Source organism: Scomber japonicus, chromosome 2, assembly GCF_027409825.1.
Source record: "Scomber japonicus isolate fScoJap1 chromosome 2, fScoJap1.pri, whole genome shotgun sequence".
Taxonomy (NCBI): domain Eukaryota; kingdom Metazoa; phylum Chordata; class Actinopteri; order Scombriformes; family Scombridae; genus Scomber; species Scomber japonicus.
In genome coordinates, this window is record NC_070579.1 from 6,744,634 (window position 1) to 6,767,350 (window position 22,717).

At 45.4% G+C, this 22,717-nt stretch overlaps 1 protein-coding gene across 1 annotated transcript; it reads right to left on the minus strand.

Moving 5' to 3' along the window:
* Positions 1-5,756: 5,756 nt before the first annotated feature.
* LOC128381184 (4-hydroxy-2-oxoglutarate aldolase, mitochondrial-like) lies at positions 5,757-11,993 on the minus strand. Its single transcript, XM_053341135.1, has 3 exons — positions 11,981-11,993; positions 11,704-11,837; positions 5,757-6,235 (listed from the first exon to the last, which is right to left on the minus strand). Exons 1-3 carry the CDS (start codon positions 11,991-11,993, stop codon positions 6,086-6,088), a joined length of 297 nt encoding a protein of 98 aa, XP_053197110.1. The 3' UTR covers positions 5,757-6,085.
* Positions 11,994-22,717: the final 10,724 nt, after the last annotated feature.

A 22,717-nucleotide genomic window follows, 5' to 3' on the forward strand; every position in this document is an offset into this window, starting at 1 on the left:
ATCAGGCTCCCACGCACCAATGTGCCATATCATTTTTAATTCATCTCCATCTTATCTTTCCTTCTCTCTTTCTCTCTCTCTCTCTCTCTCTCTCTCTCCTTTTATTTTTATAATTGTAAATATTTTATAACAGACTCTAATTGGGACCGACCGCTGCCTTAATGTTTCCATCTGCCGCGTCGCTGTACATGAGCTTCCTGTCGTTCTCCTGTCTGTTTTAACTGTTCCTTCTTTCCTTTCCTCCTTCCTTCCTTCCTTCGTCTGTCCTTCCTTCCTCCTTCTTTCCTTCCCTGCTTCCTTCCTTCCTCCTTTCCTTTCCTCCTTATTTATTTCCCTACTTCTTTCTTTCCCTCCTTCCTTCCTTCCTTCTTCCTCCCACCCTTTCCTTCCTCCTTCCTTTGCTCCATCCATCCCTCCTTCCTCCTTTCCTTCCTTCTTCCATTCCTCCATCCTTCCCTCCTTCCTTCCTTTCCTTCCTTCTTCCTCTGTTCCTTCCTTCTTCCTTTCCTCCATCCTTTCCTTCCTCCATCCATCCTTCCCTCCTTCCTTCCCCCTCCTTTCCTTCCTTCCTTCATTCATTAATTCCTCCCTCCTTTCCTTCCTTCCTTCCTTAACTCTCCCTCCTTTCCTTCCTTGTTCCTTCCTTGTTCCTTTCCTCCATCATTCCCTCCTTCCTTCCTCCCTTCCTTTGCTTCGTTCTTCCTTTCCTTTCTTACTTTCTCCCTCCCTTTCCTCCCTTCCTCCCTCCCTTTCCTTCCTTGACTCGAGGACAGTAGGAGGGTTAACTGCATTCCCTGACGCAGACCTTTTCTCACCGTGACATTAACAACGGCCGCTGCTTCCCATTACGTTCTGATCCCATCTCACACTGACTTCATGGAGACTTAAATATAGTGGAGCCGAATATTAAAGACACAATAAAATGTCAGTCGGAGCATCTGTAGCTGCTGTTATGTGATATATTTCTAAAGGAGAGTGATTGTATGAAAGTATAGACGTGACTTGGCGAGCGTGGTGAAGTCCTTAAAACGCAGAAGTGGAGGATAAGGAGGAATAAATTACTCCACAAATACTTTAAAGCAAAAGGTGAGGGAGGGAATAACTGGTTGCATCAAATGTGTTTAACCCTCCTGGTGTCCTCGAGTCAAGGAAGGAAGGAAGGAAGGAAGGAAGGAAGGACGGAAGGACGGAAAGGAAGGAAGGGAGAAAGGACGGAGGAAAGAAGGAAGGGAGGAAGGTACGAGGGAGGGAGGGAGAAAGGGGGATGGAGGAAGGAAAGAAGGAGAGAAGGGAGGAGGGGAGGAGGGAGGAAGAAGAAAGGGAAGGAAGAAAGAAGGAAGGAAAGGAAGAAAGAAGGAAAGGAAGAAAGAAGGAAGGAAAGGAAGAAATAAGGAATGGAAGGGAGGAAGGAATGAGGGAAGGAAGGAAGGAAGATAGGAGGGAGGGAGGGAGGGAGGGAGAAAGGAAAACAGGAAGGGATGATTGTGGGGGATGGAGGAAGGAGAGAAGGAAAGGAAGGGAGGAAAGAAAGAAGGAAGGAAAGAAGGAGGGAAGGAGGGAGGAAGAAGAAAGGGAAGGAAGAAAGAAGGAGGGAAGGAGGAAGGAAAGAAGGAACAGTCAAAACAGACGGGGACACGAAGGTAAAAATAATTTGACTATTTAACATTAAAAAGACGAAAGAAGGAAGGAAGGACGGAGTAAAGAAGGAAGGTACGAGGGAGGGAGGAAGGAGGAAGGAAAGGAAGAAAGGAAGGTAGGAGGGAGGGAGAAAGGAAGAGAGGAAGGAAGGAAGGAAGGAAGGAAAGAAGGACGGAGGAAAGAAGAAAGGAAGGAAAGGAAGGACAGAAGGTAGGAGGGAGGGAGGGAGAAAGGAAAAGAGGAAGGGATGATGGTGGGGGGAGGAAAGAAGGAATCAGGGAAGGAAGACAGGGGGATGGAGGAAGGAAAGAAGGAGAGAAGGGAGGAAGGGAGGAAGAAGGAAGGAAAGGAAGAAAGAAGGACGGAAGGAAGGAGGAAAGAAGTTGACTATTTAACATTAAAAAGAGGAAAATAAAATATGAATGAATAAACCTTTGAAATATAATCCTTGATCTCGTTAAAACTCTAAGCTCGGTGATCAGCGGATTCATCAGGACTCTCTTGTTGCTGCATCCAGAAAAAAAGAAAAGAAAGAAAAAAGAGAAACAGTATTTTTTGCTTTTTTTTTTTTTTTATGATCCAGTAAGTTCTGAAAATATCTCCCCGTTAAAAAGGTGCTAATTAGAGCCATGCTTAGATAAAAGCCAAGGAACAGCTGAAGGGCTCTCATCGCCATGGCTACCTGCTTTTAATTACCCGCAGTAATTACAGCTTTTAACTCTTTTTCTTTCTCACATCCAAAAAAGGTAAAAGGTGTTTTTTTTTAATTCTGAGAGAAACTTCTGACTCTGATTGTTCCTTCTTTCCTTTCCTTCCTTCCTTCTGTCCTTCCTCCTTCTCTCCGTCTTTCCTTCCTCCATCCCCTTTCTTCCTTCCTGCTTTCCTCCCTCCTACCCTCCATCTTCCTTCCTTCCTTTCCTTCCTTCTTTCCACCGTCCTTCCTTCTGTCCTTCCTCCCTCCCTCCTTCTTTCCTTCCTCCATCCCCTTTCTTCCTTCCCTCATTCCTCCCCTGCCACCATCCCTTCCTCTTTTCCTTTCTCCCTCCCTCCTACCTTCCTTCCTGCTTTCCTCCCTTCCCTCCTACTTTCCTTCTTTCCTCCATCCTTCCTTCCTTTGTCCTTCCTTCTCTCCTTTCCTCCCTTCTGTCCTTCCTCCCTCCCTCCTTCTCTCCTTCTTCCATCCCCTTTCTTCCTTCCTTCTTTCCTCCGTCCTTCCTTTCCTTCCTTCTCTCCTCTTCCTTCCTCCATCCCCTTTCTTCCTCCCTTCCTCCCTTCCTTATTTCCTCCCCCTGCCATCATCCCTTCCTCTTTTCCCTTCTCCCTCCCTCCCTCCTACATTCATTCTTTCCTTTCCTCCCTTCATTCCTTCCTCCATCCCCTTTCTTCCTTCCTCCCTTCCTTATTTCCTCCCCCTGCCATCATCCCTTCCTCTTTTCCCTTCTCCCTCCCTCCCTCCCTCTTTTCCTTTCTCCCTCCCTCCTTCCTACATTCCTTCTTTCCTCCGTCCTTCCTTTCCTTTCCTCCCTTCATCCCCTTTCTTCCTTCCTCCCTTCCTTCCTTATTTCCTCCCCCTGCCATCATCCCTTCCTCTTTTCCTTTCTCCCTCCCTCCCTCCCTCCTACATTACTTCTTTCCTCCATCCTTCCTTCCTTTCATTCCTTATGATGCGTAGTTCTGTCATTGTACTGAAAACTATTATTTCTGTTCTTTTAACTTTTTTTCTTTTTCACATCCAAAAGAAGTAAAAGGTGTTTTTTTTTATTTATTCTGAGACAAACTTCTGACTCTGACCTCCAGCTCTGACACACGCTGAACTACACGATGAGCTGAAACCTTCAAATCTAAACATTTATAATTATATTATATTATTGTCAAACTTTTTCCTCTCAGACAGAAACATGGATGAACTCTCGCTCCGAGATGCTTCCTCTGCTCCTCTCAGTCGATGCTCAGGCTGATGGGAAATACATGATGTCATCGTCTATCTACAAGTGTTTGATGATTTTAATCTTCCTATTCCTTCTCTCCTCCCTTCCTTCCTTCTGTCCTTCCTCCATCCCCTTTCTTCCTTCCCTCATTCCTCCCCCCGCCATCATCCCTTCCTCTTTTCCTTTCTCCCTCCCTCCTACCTTCCTTTCCTTCCCTCCTACCTTCCTTCTTTCCCTGTCCTTTCTTCCTTCCTTTCCTTCCCTTCTTTTGCTCCATCCTTCCCTCCTTCATTTCCTTCCTTCTTCCTCCCTCCCTTCCTTCCCTCCTTACCTACTCTCGCTTGACATTTTGCACATAAATAAATTCAACCTGAACAAATAAACTCAAACTATCAGATGTTCTGCACGTTATTCTGTGAAGATGTATAAAGTGAATTCAGACATTTTCTTCTAAACACATTAAATAGGTCATAAATGTATTTCTAAAAAAGATTTGAATTGTAGAGTTAGGCAGGTGTTCAGGATTAAGTGGGCGGGTCTAAAAATCACCTCCACGTTACGTAACGTAGCATAAACCCGCCCCTGCTGCTGTAGAGGTATAAATACATTCAGCACACACTACTACTACTACAGTCTACAGTTAGCCAGTTAGCTGCCGAGCTAGCAGCTGAGTTAGCAGCAGAAAGCTCTCAGACGTAGCGTCCATGTTTCTGGTAGAGGTGGTGACTTTGATTGACAGGTGACACTTGGTAGGGGGGCGGGGCTTCAGCGGACTCGGAGGCCACGCCCACAGCGTTTGGGAGCAGAGAAAGAGGCTGATTTTTACACAACTTTGAAGACTAATTTCATATATTAGACGATTTTTTTTAATCATTCAAATTTGGCAGGGTGGTTAACAACACACTTTTCTGTGGTATGTCAAACTCAGAACACATATTTATTCTTACTTTACACGGACTTTAAGATCTTTTTTAGTGCTCAAACCGTGACAATATTTACAAGGAAAGGAGAAACACTGATAATATTCAAGTGAGAGTTTAGTTTTATTGTCAAAACACAAACACAGGATTCACTTAACACTTAACACCTTCCTTAAAATTTCTTTTTAGTCACATCAATAAAAAATGATATTGAATTTACACTTTTAACAACTTTGCTGGATGCCACGACAGCTGTTCCAGAGAAAATGTAAAGATGAATAAAAGAAAAAAAAACATTTTCTTAAAAGATAACGCTGTAAATCACCAGCTGGAAAACAAACTTCTAAATTATTTATTATTAGTCCGCAGATCAAATTTGAAGAGAGCTGAACAAACAGAATACCTTCACTCACAGATCAATACTGTTTGAAGCCAGCGCCGGCGATGGCTTCAAGCTGAAGAACGTTTGCTTCTTTTTGCCTTCGATAAATAAGACTATTGATCTGTGTGTGTCAGTGTGTGTGTGTGTGTGTGTGTGTGTGTGTGTGTTTTTATACTTGTTTACTCTCATAACCCGCAGCTTGGTGGTGACACACGGATTCATAGTTCAAACAGTGTTTTTTTATCATGTGTTTAACAATGATAGGATATTAATTTGCATATTAGTCTATAAATGTGGATTTGAATGATTTCAGCACAAAACTATTACTTTAGTTTAGTTAATGTTGGGCTTCAACCTGTTGTCCTCGAGGGGAGGAAGGAAGGGAGGAAGGAAGGGAGGAAGGAAGGGAGGAAGGAAAGATGGAAGGATGGAAGGGAGGAAGGGAGGAAGAAGGAAGGAAGGGAGGAAGGACAGAGGGAGGGAAGGAAGGAAGGGAGGAAAGAAGGAAGGAAGGAAGGACAAAAGGAAGGAAGGGAGGGAGGGAGGAGGGAAGAAGGAGGGAGGGAGAAAGGACAGAGGGAAGGAAGGATGGAAGGTAGGAAGAAGGAAGGAACCAAGGAGGAAGGAAGGGAGGAAGAAGGAAGGAATGGGGGAAAGAAAGGAGAGAAGGGAGGAAGAAGGAAGGAAGGGAGGGAAGGAAAGGAGGGAGGGAGGAAGAAGTAAGGAAGGGAGGGAGGGAGAAAGGAAGGAAGGGAAAGAAAGGAGGGAGGGAAGGGTAGGAAGGAAATGAGGGACGGAGGAAAGAAGGAAGGAAGGGAGGGAGGAAGGAAGGTAGGTAGGAAGGAAGGAGGGAAGGAAAGAAGGAGGGAGGGAGGACAAAAGGAAGGAAGGAAGGAAGGAAGGAAGGAAGGGAGGAAAGAAGGAACAGTTAAAACAGACGGGGTCAATTTGACCCGGGAGGACGACAGGAAGGTTAAATATGTTGATCAGTTTTTTGATATTTTGATTCAAACAGTTTGTTAAAATGTAATGTTGAAGGATTTTAACACAAAAATATACTTTAGTTTAGTAAATGTGCCTTAAATGTTTTATTACATTTCATTTAGCTTCATATGTGATGTTAGTAACATGAATATTGAATTTAAACTGAATAACTTTATTTTAATTAGGAACAGCTAAAAGACACACACGCACACACACACACACACACACACCTCTCACAGCCAGCCGTTAGACGTGAAGTCCCGCTTCAGCTGCTGAGTCTCGGCCTCGCTGAGCGGCTGCAGAGGTGATCGACAGGCGCCGCCGTGGTAACCGAACCACTCCATCGCCTGCTTCAGGGCCGGAACTCCCAACTTCCTGGTCACCTAGCAACAGCAGCAGAGGAGGAGCTTCAATCAGTCAATGAAGAAAGGAAGGAAGGAAGGAAGGAAGGGAGGGAGGGAGGGAGGGAAGAAGGAAGGAAGGAAGGGGAGAAGGGAGGAAGGAGGGAGGGAAGAAGGAAGGAAGGAAGGGAAGAAGGAAGGAAGGAAGTTGGAAGTGCCTGCTTCAGGGCCGGAACTCCCAACTTCCTGGTCACCTAGCAACAGCAGCAGAGGAGCTCCAATCAGTCAATGAAGAAGGAAGGAAGGAATGAAGGAAGGAAGGAAGGAAGGAAGAAAGAAAGGAAGGGAGAAAGAAGGGAGGAAGGAAGGAAGGAAGGGAGAACGAAGGGAGGAAGGAAGGAAGGAAGGAAGGGAGGGAGGAAGGAAGGAAGGAAGAAGAAGGAAGGGAGGACGAAGAGAGGAAGGAAGGGAGGGAGGGAGGGAGAGAGGGAGGGAGGGAGGGAGGGAGAGAGGGAGGGAGGGAGGAAGGATGGAAGGAATGAAGGAAGGAAGGGAGGGAGGAAGGAAGGGAGAAAGAAGGGAGGAAGGAAGGAAGGAAGGAAGAAGAAGGAAGGGAGGACGAAGGAAGGAAGGAAGGGAGGAAGGAAAGAAGGAAGGAAGGAAGGAAGGAAGGAAGGAAGTTGGGAGTGCCTGCTTCAGGGCCGGAACTCCCAACTTCCTGGTCACCTAGCAACAGCAGCAGAGGAGCTCCAATCAGACCCTGAAACCAAAAACTGCAGAAGGGAGGAAGGAAGGAAGGAAGGGAGGGAGGGAGGGAGGAAGGGAGAAAGAAGGGAGGAAGGAAGGAAGGAAGGGAAAAGGAAGGGAGGAAGGAAGGAAGGAAGGGAGGAAGGGAGGGAGGGAGGGAGGAAGGAAGGGAGAACGAAGGGAGGAAGGAAGGAAGGAAGGAAGGGAGAACGAAGGGAGAACGAACGGAGGAAGGAAGGAAGGAAGGAAGGGAGAACGAAGGGAGGAAGGAAGGAAGGAAGGGAGGGAGAACGAAGGGAGGAAGGAAGGAAGGAAGGGAGAAAGACGGAAGGAAGGGAGGAAGGATAGAGGGAGAATGAAGGGAGGAAGGAAGGAAGGAGGGGAGGGAGGAAAGAAGGAAGGAAGGAAGGGAGAACGAAGGGAGGAAAGAAGGAAGGAAGGGAGGAAGAAGGAAGGAAGGAAGGAAGGAAGGAAGGGAGAATGAAGGGAGGAAGGGAGAACGAAGGGAGGAAGGAAGGAAGGATGGAAGGAAGGAAGGAAGGACAGAGGGAAGGAGGGAAGGAAGGAAGGAAGGAGGTTGGGAGTGCCTGCTTCAGGGCTGGCACTCCCAACTTCCTGGTCACCTAGCAACAGCAGCAGAGGAGTTCCAATCAGACCCTGAAACCAAAAACTGCAGAAGGGAGGAAGGAAGGAAGGAAGGGAGGAAGGGAAGAAGGAAGGAAGGAAGGAAGCTAAGTCGTCATCTGAGACACTTTAAAAAGTCCGACGTGTTAGTGATGTGTGATGTTCGGGTGTTCCCGTCTCGGAGTGAAGTTGTTGTTGTTTGTTTTTTTTATATTGATGAAGCAGCGTGTGGAGGTGGTTGACATTTAACGGACCGTAACAGACAGGTTTGTAGCCTGGAGCCAATTATTCAGAGATGGTTTTATTCTGACACATCTCACTCTCACTCTCACTCAGACTCAGAGCAGACGAGCAACAAAAAAAAAATCTGACATTTAACTCTGAGGCGTTTATAAATGTAAAAAACCTCATCGGTCTAATTCGGTGTCTGTCTCAGCTTTTATAAAAGGGAAGGAAGGAAGGAAAGATGGAAGGAAGGCATTTATAAATGTAAATATTAGGGCTGTCAAACGATAATGTTTTTAATCGAGATTAATCGCAGAATATCCATAGTTAATCGCGATTAATTGCGTTTTGAATTGCATGTTTAAAATCCTGTTATTTTCCATTTGAAGGCAGTTTTAAGCCCGTAATGTAAAGCATTTCTTACCAGAGTGTCTTAACTGGGAATCAATCACGGCTCTGCTGCGACTCCCACACTCCAAAATGGTCCTTTGGTGGAGCTGAGGCTCGCTTGGCTGCACCTGGGTGTTTAGCGTGGAGGTGCTAACTCAAACTCCACGTACTCCGGTGGTAGTTAAACTCCGTTTGACACAGGTTGCATTTTACTTTTGACTTGTCAACTGAAGCGTCTGGAAGTGTTTTAAAGTTAAACAAGCCGTTCAAAAGTCCAGTAGCTCTCTCTTTACTGCAGGAGGCCACTTCAAAGCATAGCGCTACAGCTAGAGGAGCCGTCTACGGGGAGTAGAAGGGACAAAAAGGCTTGCAACATTAAAATGCCATTAAAAAAAATTAACGCGTTAACGCTGACAGCCCTAGTAAAAGCCTTATCGGTGTCATTCGGTGTCTGTCTCAGCTTTTATAAAAAGGAAGTTAATTTACTTTAAACTTTAACCTTCCTGTCGTTTCCTCCCGGGTCAAATTGACCCCATCTGTTTTGACTGTTCCTTCCTTCCTCCCTCCCTCCCTCCCCCTCCTTCCTTCCTTCCTTCATTACTTTCCTTCCTTCCTTCCTCCCTCCTTCCTTCATTGCTTTCCTTCCTTCCTTCCTTTCCTTCCTTCCTTCCCTCCCTTCCTTCTTTCTTTCACTTTCCTTCCATCCTTCCTTCCCCCTTCCACTTTTCGTTTCTCCTCCATCCCATCTCACTTCCTTCCTCCTTTCCTTTCCTCCTTCCGTCCTCCCTCCTTTCCTTCCTTCTTCCTCCCTTCCTTCCTTCTTTCCTTCCCTCCCTCCCTGCCTTCATTCCTTCCTTCTCTCTTTCCTTCCTTCCCTCCCTCCTTTCCTTCCTTCTTGCTCCCTTCCTAACTTCTTTCCTTGACTCGAGGACAACAGGAGGGTTAAAACATACTAAATGAATGAATAAAAGCACTTTTAAGTAGTTTTAATTTGTTAAATTGCTATAAAATTAAAAACCTTCCTTGTCTCTGGGCAGATTTAACCTAATAAATACATTTTAATTAAAGGACTAATCAACTCTTTCAAATCAAATCTTTCTCCAGACTCCAGATCTCTAGTCTGTCACTATTCTACTATTTGTAGCTCGGAGCAGGCTGACGAGCATTTGTGTGTCATGGGTTTTTTTTGTGACAACAGATTTTCCTTCCTTCCTTCTGTCCTTCTTTCCTTCCTTCCTACCTTTTTCTTTCCTTCCCTCTTTGATTTCCTTCCTCCCTTCCTTCTGTCCTTCTTTCCTTCCCTCCTTTCTTCATTCAATACTTTCCTTCCTTCCTTCTTTCCTTTCCTTTCCTTCCCTCCCTCCTTCCTTCGTTCATTACTTTCCTTCCTTCCTTCCCTCCTTCTTTCCCTCTTTCCCCTCCTTCTTTCCTTTTTTCTTTCCTTCCTCCCTTCCTTCTGTCCTTATTTCATCCCTCCCTCCTTCCTCCCTTCCTTTCCTCCCTCCCTCCTTCCATCCTTCCGTTCCTTCCTTCCCTCCCTCTAGCCTTCATTCATTACTTACTTTCCTTCCCTCCTTATTTCCTTCCGTCTTTCCTTCCTTCCTTCCACCCTTCCTTCTGTCATTCTTTCCTTCCCTCCTTCTTCCTTCCCTTCTTTCCTTTCATCCTTCCTCCCTTCCTTCTGTCCTTATTTCATCCCTCCCTCCTTCCTCCCTTCCTTTCCTCCCTCCCTCCTTCCATCCTTCCGTTCCTTCCTTCCCTCCCTCTAGCCTTCATTCATTACTTACTTTCCTTCCCTCCTTATTTCCTTCCGTCTTTCCTTCCTTCCTTCCACCCTTCCTTCTGTCATTTTTTCCTTCCCTTCTTTCCTTTCATCCTTCCTCCCTTCCTTCTGTCCTTATTTCATCCCTCCCTCCCTCCTTCCTCCCTTCCTTTCCTCCCTCCCTCCTTCCATCCTTCCTTCCCTCCCTCTAGCCTTCATTCATTACTTGCTTTCCTTCCCTCCTTATTTCCTTCCGTCTTTACTTCCTTCCTTCCACCCTTCCTTCTGTCATTCTTTCCTTCCCTCCTTCCTTCCTTCCCTTCTTTCCTTTCATCCTTCCTCCCTTCCTTCTGTCCTTCTTTCCTTCCCTCCCTCCTCCCTTCTGTCCTTCTTTCCTCCCTCCCTCCTTCCATCCTTCCGTTCCTTCCTTCCCTCCCTCTAGCCTTCATTCATTACTTACTTTCCTTCCCTCCTTATTTCCTTCCGTCTTTCCTTCCTTCCTTCCACCCTTCCTTCTGTCATTCTTTCCTTCCCTCCTTCCTTCCTTCCCTTTCATCCTTCCTCCCTTCCTTCTGTCCTTATTTCATCCCTCTCTCCTTCCTCCCTTCCTTTCCTCCCTCCCTCCTTCCATCCTTCCGTTCCTTCCTTCCCTCCCTCTAGCCTTCATTCATTACTTACTTTCCTTCCCTCCTTATTTCCTTCCGTCTTTCCTTCCTTCCTTCCACCCTTCCTTCTGTCATTCTTTCCTTCCCTCCTTCCTTCCTTCCCTTCTTTCCTTTCATCCTTCCTCCCTTCCTTCTGTCCTTATTTCATCCCTCCCTCCTTCCTCCCTTCCTTTCCTCCCTCCCTCCTTCCATCCTTCCGTTCCTTCCTTCCCTCCCTCTAGCCTTCATTCATTACTTACTTTCCTTCCCTCCTTATTTCCTTCCGTCTTTCCTTCCTTCCTTCCACCCTTCCTTCTGTCATTCTTTCCTTCCCTCCTTCCTTCATTAATTACTTTCCTTCCTTCCTTCCTTCCCTCCCTCCCTCCCTCCCTCCCTTCCTTCTTTCCCTCCTTCTTTCCTTCTTTCTTTCCTTCCTCCCTTCCTTCTGTCCTTCTTTCCTTCCCTCTCTCCTTCCTTCATTCATTAATTTCCTCCCTCCCTCCTTCCATCCTTCCGTTCCTTATTTCCTTCCGTCTTTCCTTCATTCATTACTTACTTTCCTTCCCTCCTTATTTCCTTCCGTCTTTCCTTCCTTCCTTCCACCCTTCCTTCTGTCATTCTTTCCTTCCCTTCTTTCCTTTCATCCTTCCTCCCTTCCTTCTGTCCTTATTTCATCCCTCCCTCCTTCCTCCCTTCCTTTCCTCCCTCCCTCCTTCTCTCCTTCCGTCCCTCTTTTCCTTCCTTCTTCCCTTCCTTCTTGCTCCCTTCCTCCCATCCTTCCTTCTTGCTCCCTTCCTTCCTTCTTCCCTTCCTCCCTTCCTTCCTTCTTGCTCCCTTCCTTCCTTTTAAGTAATTTTAATTTGTTAAATAGTTATAAAAGGAAACCTTCCTTGTCTCTGGGCAGATTTAACCCAATAAAGACATTTTAATTAAAGGACTAATCAACTCTTTCAGTATCTAATCTTTCTCCAGACTCCAGATCTCTAGTCTCTCACTATTCCTACTATTTGTAGCTCGGAGCAGGCTGACGAGCATTTATGTGTCATGGGTTTTTTTTTTTTTTTTGTGACGACAGATTTTTTATTTAAAATAGCGATGGAGCAGCAGATGGTACTCACGGCGGCGTTGGGCTCGATCAGGCGCTGCTGCAGGACTCTGGCGTCGTCCCAGCGACCGGATACACACAGACGCTCCAACTCACACACCTCCACGCCCAGGACGTTGGCCAGCGCACACACTCCGCCCACCGCACCTGGACACACACACACACACACACAGACACACACACACAGACACACACACACACACACACACACACACACACACACACACACACACACACACACACACAGAGCTAAGAAACAGAAGAATAGCACTGAACACTGTCTAGAGTACGAGGGTCAAACATGAGGCCCGTGGGCTAGAACCGGGCCGCCGAGGGGGGAGCAATACTTCCTGTGTTCTTTTACTTCTTTCCATCTGTCCTTCCTTCCTACATTCCTTCCTCCCTTCCTTCCTTCCCTCTTTACTTTCCTTTTTTCCCTCTGTCCTTCCTCTTTACCTTCCTTTTTTCCTTTCTTCCTCTTTACCTTCCTTTTTTTCTTTGTTACTCCCTTTCTTCCTTCTGTCCTTCCTCTTTACCTTCCTTTTTTCCTTTCTTCCTTTTTTCCTTTCTTTGTTCCTTCCATCTGTCCTTCCTCTTTACCTTTCTTCCTTTCTTCCTACCTTCCATCTGTCCTTCCTCTTTACCTTTCTTTTTTCCTTTGTCCGTTCCTTCCTTACTTACCTTTCCTCCCTTCCTCTCTCTTTCCTCCATCCCCCTTCCTTCCTCCTTTCCTTCCTTTCTTTACTTTCCTTCCTTCGTCCCTCCCTCTTACCTCCCTTCATTCGTTCTTTCCTTTCTTCTTCCCTTCCTTCCTTCCTTCCTCCATCCACCTTTGTCCCTTCCTTCTGTCTTTCCTTCCTTTCTCCCTTCCTCTTTTCCTTTCTCCTCCCTCCCTTCATTCCTTCTTCCTCCCTTCCTTCCTTCCTCTTTCCTCCCTTCCATCTTTCCTTCCCTCCTTCCTCTTCCTTCCTTCCCTCCTTTCTTCCTTCTTCCTCCTTTCCTTCCTTGACTCGCGGAGAGAAAGCGTGTAATCCTTCAGCTCTCACATGACGACAGAACTCAGAGATAAAAAAAATACAACCGAACAGGAAGCAGCGACGGACGGATGTATGTTTTCTCTCCTGATTTTTAAAGTTGAACATACATTCCTCTTAAATAAAGCCATCCATCACTCTTCCTTTGCTTTTTACATTTCACTTGTCAACACGCGGACAGGAATGATTTACTGTCAAACACGTCCGCTTCCCTTCTCCTCTCCTGACAGATCAGTGAGCAGCAGAGCTTTCATATGATGTCTTTTTCATTTATTTATTATTTCATACACACAGAAAGAAAGAAGGAAGGAAGGAAGGATGGAAGGAGGGAAGGAAGGAAGGAAGGAAAGAAGGGAGAACGAAGGGAGGAAGAAAGGAAGGGAGGGAGGGAGGGAGGGAGGGAGAAAGAAGGGAGGAAGGAAGGAAGGAAGGAAGGGAGGGAGAATGAAGGGAGGAAGGAAGGAAGGGAGGAAGAAAGGAAGGGAGGAAGAAGGAAGGAAGGAAGGAAGGAAGGAAGGGAGGGAGGGAGGGAGGAAGGAAGGAAGGAAGGGAGGAAGAAGGAAGGAAGGAAGGAAGGAAGGAAGGGAGAACGAAGGGAGGAAGGGAGGAAGGAAGGGAGAACGAAGGGAGGAAGGGAGGGAGGAAGGAAGGAAGGAAGGAAGGAAGGAAGGGAGGGAGGGAGGGAGGAAGAAAGAAGGGAGGAAGGAAGGAAGGAAGGAAGGGAGGAAGAAGGAAGGAAGGACGGAAGGAAGAAGGAAGGAAGGAAGAAGGAAGGTAGGAAGGACAGAGGGAAGGAAGGGAGGAAGGAAGGGAGAACGAAGGGAGGAAGGAAGGAAGGAAGGAAGGAAGGGAGGGAGGGAGGGAGGAAGGAAGGAAGGAAGGATGGAAGGGAGGGAGAAGGAAGGAAGGTAGGAAGGACAGAGGGAAGGAAGGAAGGAAGGAGAGAAGGGAGAACGAAGGGAGGAAGAAAGGGAGGGAGGGAGAAAGAAGGGAGGAAGGAAGGGAGAAAGAAGGGAGGAAGGAAGGATGGAAAGGAGAAAGAAGGGAGGAAGAAAGGAAGGAAGGGACAGGAATGATTTACTGTCAAACACATCCGCTTCCCTTCTCCTCTCCTGACAGATCAGTGAGCAGCAGAGCTTTCAGATGATGTCTTTTTCATTTACTTATTATTTCATACACACAGAAAGAAAGAAGGAAGGAAGGAAGGAAGGATGGAAGGAAGGAAGGAAGGGAGGATGGAAGGGAGGAAGAAGGAAGGAAGGTAGGAAGGACAGAGGGAAGGAAGGGAGGAAGGGAGGAAGAAGGGAGGAAGAAAGGAAGGAAGGAAGGAAGGAAGGATGGAAGGGAGGAAGAAGGAAGGAAGGAAGGTAGGAAGGACAGAGGGAAGGAAGGAAGGAAGGGAGGAAGGGAGGAAGAAGGAAGGAAGGGAGGAAGAAGGGAGGAAGGGAGGAAGGGAGGAGGGAAGGAAGGAAGGGAGAACGAAGGAAGGAAGGAAGGAAGGAAGGGAGGGAGGGAGGGAGGAAGGAAGGAAGGAAGGAAGGATGGAAGGGAGGGAGAAGGAAGGAAGGTAGGAAGGACAGAGGGAAGGAAGGAAGGAAGGAAAGAAGGGAGAACGAAGGGAGGAAGAAAGGAAGGGAGGGAGGGAGGGAGGGAGAAAGAAGGGAGGAAGGAAGGGAGGAAGGAAGGATGGAAAGGAGAAAGAAGGGAGGCCTTGGACACGTTGCTGTTACTGTGGACGAGACGAGTCGAGTCGAGGCGAGCCGGCGGACGCTGATGGGAGGATTTTCTTCTGTCTGATTAATGTTGCTGTGGCCCGTCGCCCGTCGCCGTGCCGATCACTCGTCTGACAGCAGTTTACCTAACGGCGGCTGGCGGCTGGCGGCTGGGTGATTGACGGGAGAAAAAAAAAAGGCTCCGGCCCTCCGTCGCTGACAGCTCTAAAGACGCTCAAATTCTCTTTAACGGTGTTTACAGTACATGCACGGTGATGTTTTAGTGTTATTCAAAAAACTTAGGAAGGAAGAAAGGAAGGAATGAATGAAGGAAGGAAGGAAGGAAAGAAATAAGGTAGGCAGGAAGGAAATAAGGAAGGAAGGAAGGAAGGAAGGAAATAAGGAAGGAAGGAAGGAAGGAAGGAAGGAAGGAAGGAAGGAAGGAAGGAAGGAAGGAAGGAAGGAAGGAAGGAAGGAAGGAAGGAAGGAAAGAAAGAAAGAAAGAAAGAAAGAAAGAAAGAAAGAAAGAAAGAAAGAAAGAAAGAAAGAAAGAAAGAAAGAAAGAAAAAAGAAAGAAAGAAAGAAAGAAAGAAAGAAAGAAAGAAAGAAAGAAAGAAGGTAGGCAGGAAGGTAGGCAGGAAGGAAAGAAAGAAAGAAGGAAAGAAGGAAGGAAAAGAAGAAGGAGAAGGAAAAGAAGACAGGAAGGGAAGATGGAAGGAAGGAAGGCAGGAAGGAAGGAAAAGAAAAGAAGAAGAAGAGAAGACGGGAAGGAAAAGAAGGAAGGAAGGAAAAGAAGAAGGAGAAGGAAGACAAGACGGGAAGGGAAGATGGAAGGAAGGAAGGAAGGAAGAGAAGACAGGAAGGAAGGAAAGAAGGAAAAGAAGAAGGAGAAGGAAGAGAAGACTGGAAAGGAAGAATGGAAGGAGGGAGGAAGGAAGGAAGGAAGGCCGGCCGGAAGGAAGGAAGGAAAGGAAAGGAAGGAAAAGAAGAAGGAGAAGGAAGAGAAGACGGGAAGGGAAGATGAAAAGAAGAAGGAAGGAAGGAAGGAAAAGAAAGAAGGAAGGAAGGAAGAAAGGAAGAAAGGAAAGAAAGAAGGAAGGAAGGAAGGAAGGAAGGAAGGAATGCTGGAAGGAAGGGAAAGAAGAAGGAGAAGGAAGAGAAGACGGGAAGGGAAGATGAAAAGAAGAAGGAAGGAAGGAAGGAAGGAAAAGAAAGAAGGAAGGAAGGAAGAAAGGAAGAAAGGAAAGAAAGAAGGAAGGAAGGAAGGAAGGAAGGAAGGAAGGAAGGAATGCTGGAAGGAAGGGAAAGAAGAAGGAGAAGGAAGAGAAGATGGGAAGGGAAGATGAAAAGAAGAAGGAAGGAAGGAAGGAAAAGAATGAAGGAAGGAAGGAAGAAAGGAAGAATGGAAAGAAAGAAGGTAGGCAGGAAAGAAAGAAGGAAGGAAGGAAGGAAGGAAAAGAAGAAGGAGAAGGAAGAGAAGACGGGACGGGAAGATGGAAGGAAGGAAGGAAGGAAGGAAGGAAGGAAAAGAAGAAGGAGAAGGAAGACAAGACGGGAAGGAAAAGAAGGAAGGAAGGAAAAGAAGAAGGAGAAGGAAGACAAGACGGGAAGGAAGGAAGGAAGGAAGGAAGGCCGGAAGGAAGGAAGGAAGGAAGAGAAGAAAGGAAGAAAGGAAAGAAAGAAGGTAGGCAGGAAGGAAAGAAAGAAAGAAGGAAAGAAGGAAGGAAGGAAGGAAGGAAGGAAGGAAGGAAAAGAAGAAGGAGAAGGAAAAGAAGACCGGAAGGGAAGATGGAAGGAAGGAAGGCAGGAAGGCAGGAAGGAAGGAAGGAAGGAAAAGAAGAAAAGAAGGAAGGATGCTCCTGTCATATAATCATCAAACTAAAGCTATGTAACGACCTCATTCTTCTCCTCCTCCTCCTCCTCCTCCTCGTATGAAGCAATAAATCTAATATTCTAATAAAGTATTCATCGACGTGTTTTACAGATTTTACTTTTTTCACTTTCTCTCTGAAGCCTCGTTTTACAGACGTGTGCTTTTAGATGTAATTATACTTGTTTGCCGACACACAGCGACTTCCTGAAATGATCACATCCAAAACATTACTGTGGTACTTATACAGGCGAGTTCAGTTCAAAGTGTTTCACAGCTGACTGACAAGCAAATAATGAGACAAGATTAAAAAAAAAAGGGATAAAAATGAAAAAAAAATGAAATCAATGTGCGCAAGAGAAAATAAGAACGATAAAAATGTTTAAAAATGAATAAATAATTAAATTTAGAGTAAAAAAACTAGGAAGGAAGGGAGGAAGGGAAGGAAGAAAGGAAGGAAAAGAAGAAGGAAGGAAGGCCGGAAGGAAGGACGGAAGGAAGGAAGGAAGGAAGGAAGGAAAGGAAGGAAGGCCGGAAGAGAAGACAGGAAGGAAGGAAGGAAAGAAAAGAAAAGAAGAAGGAGAAGGAAGAGAAGACGGGAAGGAAAGATGGAAGGAAGGAAGGCAGGAAGGAAGGAAGGAAGGAAGGGAGGAAGGAAGGAAAGGAAGGAAGGCCGGAAGAGAAGACAGGAAGGAAGGAAGGAAGGAAGGAAAGAAAAGAAAAGAAGAAGGAGAAGGAAGAGAAGACGGGAAGGAAAGATGGAAAGGAAGGAAGGAAGGAAGGAAGGAAGGAAAGGAAAGGAAAGGAAAGGAAGGAAAGAGGGAAGGAAGGAAAAGAAGAAGGAGAAGGAAGAGAAGACGGGAAGGAAAGATGGAAGGAAGGAAGGCCGGAAGAGAAGACTGGAAGGAAGGAAAGAGGGAAGGAAGGATAAGAAGAAGGAGAAGGAAGAGAAGACGAGAAGGAAAGATGGAAGGAAGGAAGGCCGGAAGAGAAGACTGGAAGAAAGGAAGGAAGGAAGGAAGGAAGGAAGGAAGGAAGGACGAAAGGAAAGAAGGAAAAGAAGAAGGAGAAGGAGAAGGAAGAGAAGACGGGAAGGGAAGATGGAAAGAAGGAAGGAAGGCAGGAAGGAAAGGAAAGGAAGGGAGGAATGAATCAAGGACGGAAGGAAAAGAAGAAGGAGAAGGAAGAGAAGACGGGAAGGAAAGATGGAAGGAAGGAAGGCAGGAAAGGAAAGGAAAGGAAGGAAAGAGGGAAGGAAGGAAAAGAAGAAGGAGAAGGGAGAGAAGACGGGAAGGAAAGATGGAAGGAAGGAAGGCAGGAAAGGAAAGGAAAGGAAGGAAAGAGGGAAGGAAGGATAAGAAGAAGGAGAAGGAAGAGAAGACGGGAAGGAAAGATGGAAGGAAGGCAGGAAAGGAAAGGAAAGGAAAGGAAGGAAAGAGGGAAGGAAGGATAAGAAGAAGGAGAAGGAAGAGAAGACGGGAAGGAAAGAAGGCAGGAAAGGAAAGGAAAGGAAAGGAAAGGAAAGGAAAGGAAAGGCAGGAAAGAGGGAAGGAAGGAAAAGAAGAAGGAGAAGGAAGAGAAGATGGGAAGGAAAGATGGAAGGAAGGAAGGTAGGAAAGGAAAGGAAAGGAAAGAAAGAGGGAAGGAAGGATAAGAAGAAGGAGAAGGAAGAGAAGACGGGAAGGAAAGATGGAAGGAAGGAAGGCAGGAAAGGAAAGGAAAGGAAGGAAAGAGGGAAGGAAGGAAAAGAAGAAGGAGAAGGAAGAGAAGACGGGAAGGAAAGATGGAAGGAAGGAAGGCCGGAAAAGAAAGGAAAGGAAGGAAAGAGGGAAGGAAGGATAAGAAGAAGGAGAAGGAAGAGAAGACAGGAAGGGAAGGTTGAAATTGATTAAAAAGACTAAACCAACGTAAAAAAAGATTTTAATTTAATAAAAGCTCGACTAAAAAGAAACTTAAATCTTTTAGTACAACTTTGCATGTAGAGATTTTTCTATTCTATGTTTGTCTGTGTTTTCACTTCATGCCTTACAACCGTCAAACTAAACTTCTGCACCTGCAAATAAAATAAAGAAGAAGAAGAAGAAAAAAAAATAAGGAAAAGCTGTTTGGTTAAAAGTTAAAAACTCTGAATGGTTGAGAAGTTGCGAGACTGTGTAAAGTGAATTCAGACATTTTCTTCTAAACACATTAAATAGGTCATAAATGTATTTCTAAAATTTAGATTTAAATTGTGGAGCTAGGCTTCACAAACTGTGTTTCAAGATTTCTGTGTTCAGGATTTAGTGATTAGCATAAACCCGCCCCTGCTGCTGTAGAGGTAGAAATACATTCAGGGCACACTACTACTACTACAGTCTACAGTTAGCTGAGTTAGCTGAGTTAGCAGCTGAGTTAACCGCCGAGCTAGCAGCCGGGTTAGCCGCCGAGCTAGCAGCCGGGTTAGCCGCCGAGCTAGCAGCAGAGTTAGCCGCCGAGCTAGCCGCTGACTTAGCCACCGAGCTAGCAGCAGAGTTAGCCGCAGAGCTAGCCCCTGAGTTAGCATCAGAAAGCTCTCAGACGTAGCGTCCATGTTTCTGGTAGAGGTGGTGACTTTGATTGACAGGTGACACTTGGTAGGGGGCGGGGCTTCAGCGTTTGGCAGCAGAGAAAGAGGCTGATTTTTACACAACTTTGAAGCCTAATTTCATATATTTGGTGATTTTTTTTAATCATTCAAATTTGGCAGGGTGGTTAACAACACACTTTTCTGTGGTATGTCAAACTCAGAACACATATTTACTCTTACTTTACACGGACTTTAAAGCTGAGCATAACGCTGTGTGATTTTAGCAATGTGTTTTTGTTTAAATAGCGGCTCTTAGCATATGACAAACAGGGCTCGTAACTTGACAGTAAGTGTAATATAAAGCCATGCTCTCTCTTTGTATTTAATATACAGCTGAAAATAAAAAAGGTCTTATTGGATAAATCACATTTAATCTGTCAGTCTTCAGTTTGTGTGAAATTATGCTGGTTAGAAGCTGCATGTGTTATATTGTTTAAGTTACATTTCCAAAGCTTGACTCTAAGTGATTTTTGCATTAGTGTAAATTAAATTAGATTTTTCTTACTTGTGGAAGAAAAGTTTAACTGATAGTAGACATAATTAAACTGTGCAGCAGCTTTTGTAGCACTAAACCAGGTAAAAATTCATGTAAGAAAATAAAGATTGTTTTAAATGATAGGTAGGAGGTAGGAAGGAGGTGAAAGAAGAGAGGAGAGAAGGAAGGATGAAAGAAAGGAAGAGAAGACAAGAAGGAAGGAAGGAAGGAAAGAAGGGAGTATGACAGAAAGGAAGAGAAGGAAGGAAGAGAAGGAGAATTGTGTGTGTGTGTGTGAGAAGACAGGAAGGGAGGAAGGAAGGACGGACAGACAAATTGAAGGAAGGAAGGAAGGAAGGAAGGAAGGATGGACAGACAAATTGAAGGAAGGAAGAGAAGACAGGATGGAAGGAAGGAAGGAAGGAAGGAAGGAAGGAAAGAAGGATGGACAGACAAATTGAAGGAAGGAAGAGAAGACAGGATGGAAGGAAGGAAGGAAGGAAGGAAGGAAGGAAGGAAGGAAGGAAGGATGGACAGACAAATTGAAGGAAGGAAGAGAAGACAGGATGGAAGGAAGGAAGGAAAAGAGGAAAGGAAAGAAGGGAGGATGAGAGAAAGGAAGAGAAGACAAGAAGGAAGGAAGGAAGGAAGGACGGACAGACAAATTGAAGGAAGGAAGAGAAGACAGGATGGAAGGAAGGAAGGAAAAGAGGAAAGGAAAGAAGGGAGGATGAGAGAAAGGAAGCACTGACAGTTTATAATCAGACCAAACGAGTTTCTGCATGAATGGAAATCTGCACAATGTTTATTTTTTTTGCTTTTAAAGTGATAAAAAATATTAATTTAAGCAAAATAAGATTGTTTTAAATGACTAAAAAAACATTGTTCTAGACATGAAACAACAGGGAAGGAAGGAAGGAGGTAAAAAGAAGGGAGGAAAGAAGGGAGGATGAAAGGAAAAGAAGACAGGAAGGAAGGAAAGGATAGATGGAAAGGAAAGAAGGGAAAATGATAGAAAAGAAGAGAAGACAAGAAGGAAGGAAGGAAGGAAAGAAGGGAGGAAAGAAGGAAGGAAGGAAGAAAAGAGGAAAAGAAAGAAGGGAGGATGAAAGAAAGGAAGACAAGACAAGAAGGAAGGGAGGGAGGAAGGAAGAAAGGAAGGAAGGAAGGAAGGAAAAGAAGGAGAAGGAAGAGAAGGCAGGAAGGAAGGAGGGAAAGGAAAGAAGGGAGGAAGGAAGGAAGGAAGGAAAGGAAAGAAGGGAGGGAAGAAGGAAGGAAAGGAAAAGAAAGAAGGGAGGATGAGAGAAAGGAAGAGAAGACAAGAAAGGAGGAAGGAAGGAAAAGAAGAAAGGAAGGAAGGAAGGAAGGAAAAGAAGTAGAAGGAAGAGAAGACAGGAAGGAATGAAGGAAGAAACAAAAGAAGGAAAAGAGGAAAGGAAAGGAGGGAGGATGAGAGAAAGGAAGAGAAGACATTAAGGAAGGAAGGAAGGAAGGAACGAAGGAAGGAAGTAAGTAAGTAAAAGAAGAGAGGAAGGTAATAAGATTTTAACTTGTAATTTTTTTTCTGCATCTCAGCAAAACATCATCAAAGCTTCGTTATCACGGAGCTCTAAAAGGTTAAAACTGACAGGTGGACAGTTGGGCATCACTGTGTATATCCAGAGCACGAATTCAGACATCAAAACTTCAACACACACACACACACACACGCACACACACACACACACACACACACACACACACACACACACATTATCATATCAATCACTCAGCGCCGCCTCGCTCTGCATTAGTCGTGTCAGTCAGTATCTCTCTCACACAGCCGGATACTCCCATATTTCAGTTATGGAGATGAGAACATGTCAGGGAGCAAAGATCAGAGAGCTGTGTGTGTGTGTGTGTGTGTGTGTGTGTGTGTGTGTGTGTGTGTGTGTGTGTGTGTGTTCGGCAGCGCTGGCAGAAGGAGAACATGACTCATTAGGTTCCTGAGCATCATATTGATGCTTTTCCCCCCAACGCGTTATCTAATCTGAGTTTACAGTACGGCCGTACGTGGCTGATGTACCAACAAGGTAGAAGAACATGGCTTCAGGAAGGAAGGAAGGAAGGAAGGATGGAAGGAAGGATGGAAGAAAGGGAAGAAGGACAGATGGAAGGAAGGAACGAAGAAAGGAAAAAAGTAAGGTAAGGAAAAAAGGACAGATGGAAGGAAGGAAGGAAAGATGGAAGAAAGGGAAGAAGGACAAATGGAAGGAAGGAAGGAAGCAAAGATGGAAGGAAGGAAGGAGGGAATGAAGAAAGTAAAAAAGGAAGGACAGATGGAAGGAAGGAAGGAAGGAAGGAAGGATATAAGGAAGAAAGGGAGGAAGGAGGGAACGAAGAAAGGAAAAAAGGAAGGAAGGAAGGAAGGAAGAGAAGACAGGAAGGAAAGATGGAAGGAAGGAAAAATGGAAGGAAGGAAAAATGGAAGAAAGGGAAGAAGGACAGATGGAAGGAAGGAAAGATGGAAGGAATAAAGAAAGGTACCAAGGACAGATGGAAGGAAGGAAGGAAGAAAAGATGGAAGGAATAAAGAAAGGTAGCAAGGACAGATGGAAGGAAGGAAGGAAGGAAGGAAAGATGGAAGGAAGGAAGAAAAGAAGAAGGAAGGAAGGAAGGAAGGGGGGACAAATGGAAGGAAGAAAGGGAGGGAGGAAGGAGGGAACGAAGAAAGGAAAAAAGGATGCTAAGGAGGAAGGACTGAAGGAAGGAAGGAAGGAAGGAAGGAAGGATGGAAGAGAAGAAGGACAAATGGAAGGAAGGAAGGAACGAAGGAAAGATGGAAGAAAGGGAAGGACAAATGGAAGGAAGGAAGAAAAGGGAGGGAGGAAGGAGGGAACGAAGAAAGGAAAAAAGGAAGGACAGACGGAAGGAATAAAGAAAGGTACCAAGGACAGATGGAAGGAAGGGCCCCAACGCGTTATCTAATCTGAGTTTACAGTGCGGCCGTACGTGGCTGATGTACCAACAAGGTAGAAGAACATGGCTTCATAACGCCGGAGGAAGGAGGGAACGAAGAAAGGAAAAAAGCAAGGTAAGGAGGAAGGACGGAAGGAAGGAAGGAAGAGAAGACAGGAAGGAAAGATGGAAGAACGGGAAGAAGGAAAAATGGAAGGAATAAAGAAAGGTAGCAAGGACAGATGGAAGGAAGGAAGAAAAGAAGAGAAGGAAGGAAGGAGGGAACGAAGAAAGGAAAAAAGGAAGGACAGATGGAAGGAAGGAAGAGAAGACAGGAAGGAAAGATGGAAGAAAAGGAAGAAGGACAGATGTAAGGAAGAAAAGATGGAAGGAA

Excerpts from the sequence above, each read along its gene's own strand:
- LOC128381184 (XM_053341135.1), bottom strand. Across the intron at positions 6,236-11,703 it reads TGATCGAGCCCAACGCCGCC|GTGACCAGGAAGTTGGGAGT; the intron begins GTGAGTACCATC and ends TGCTGTTGCTAG.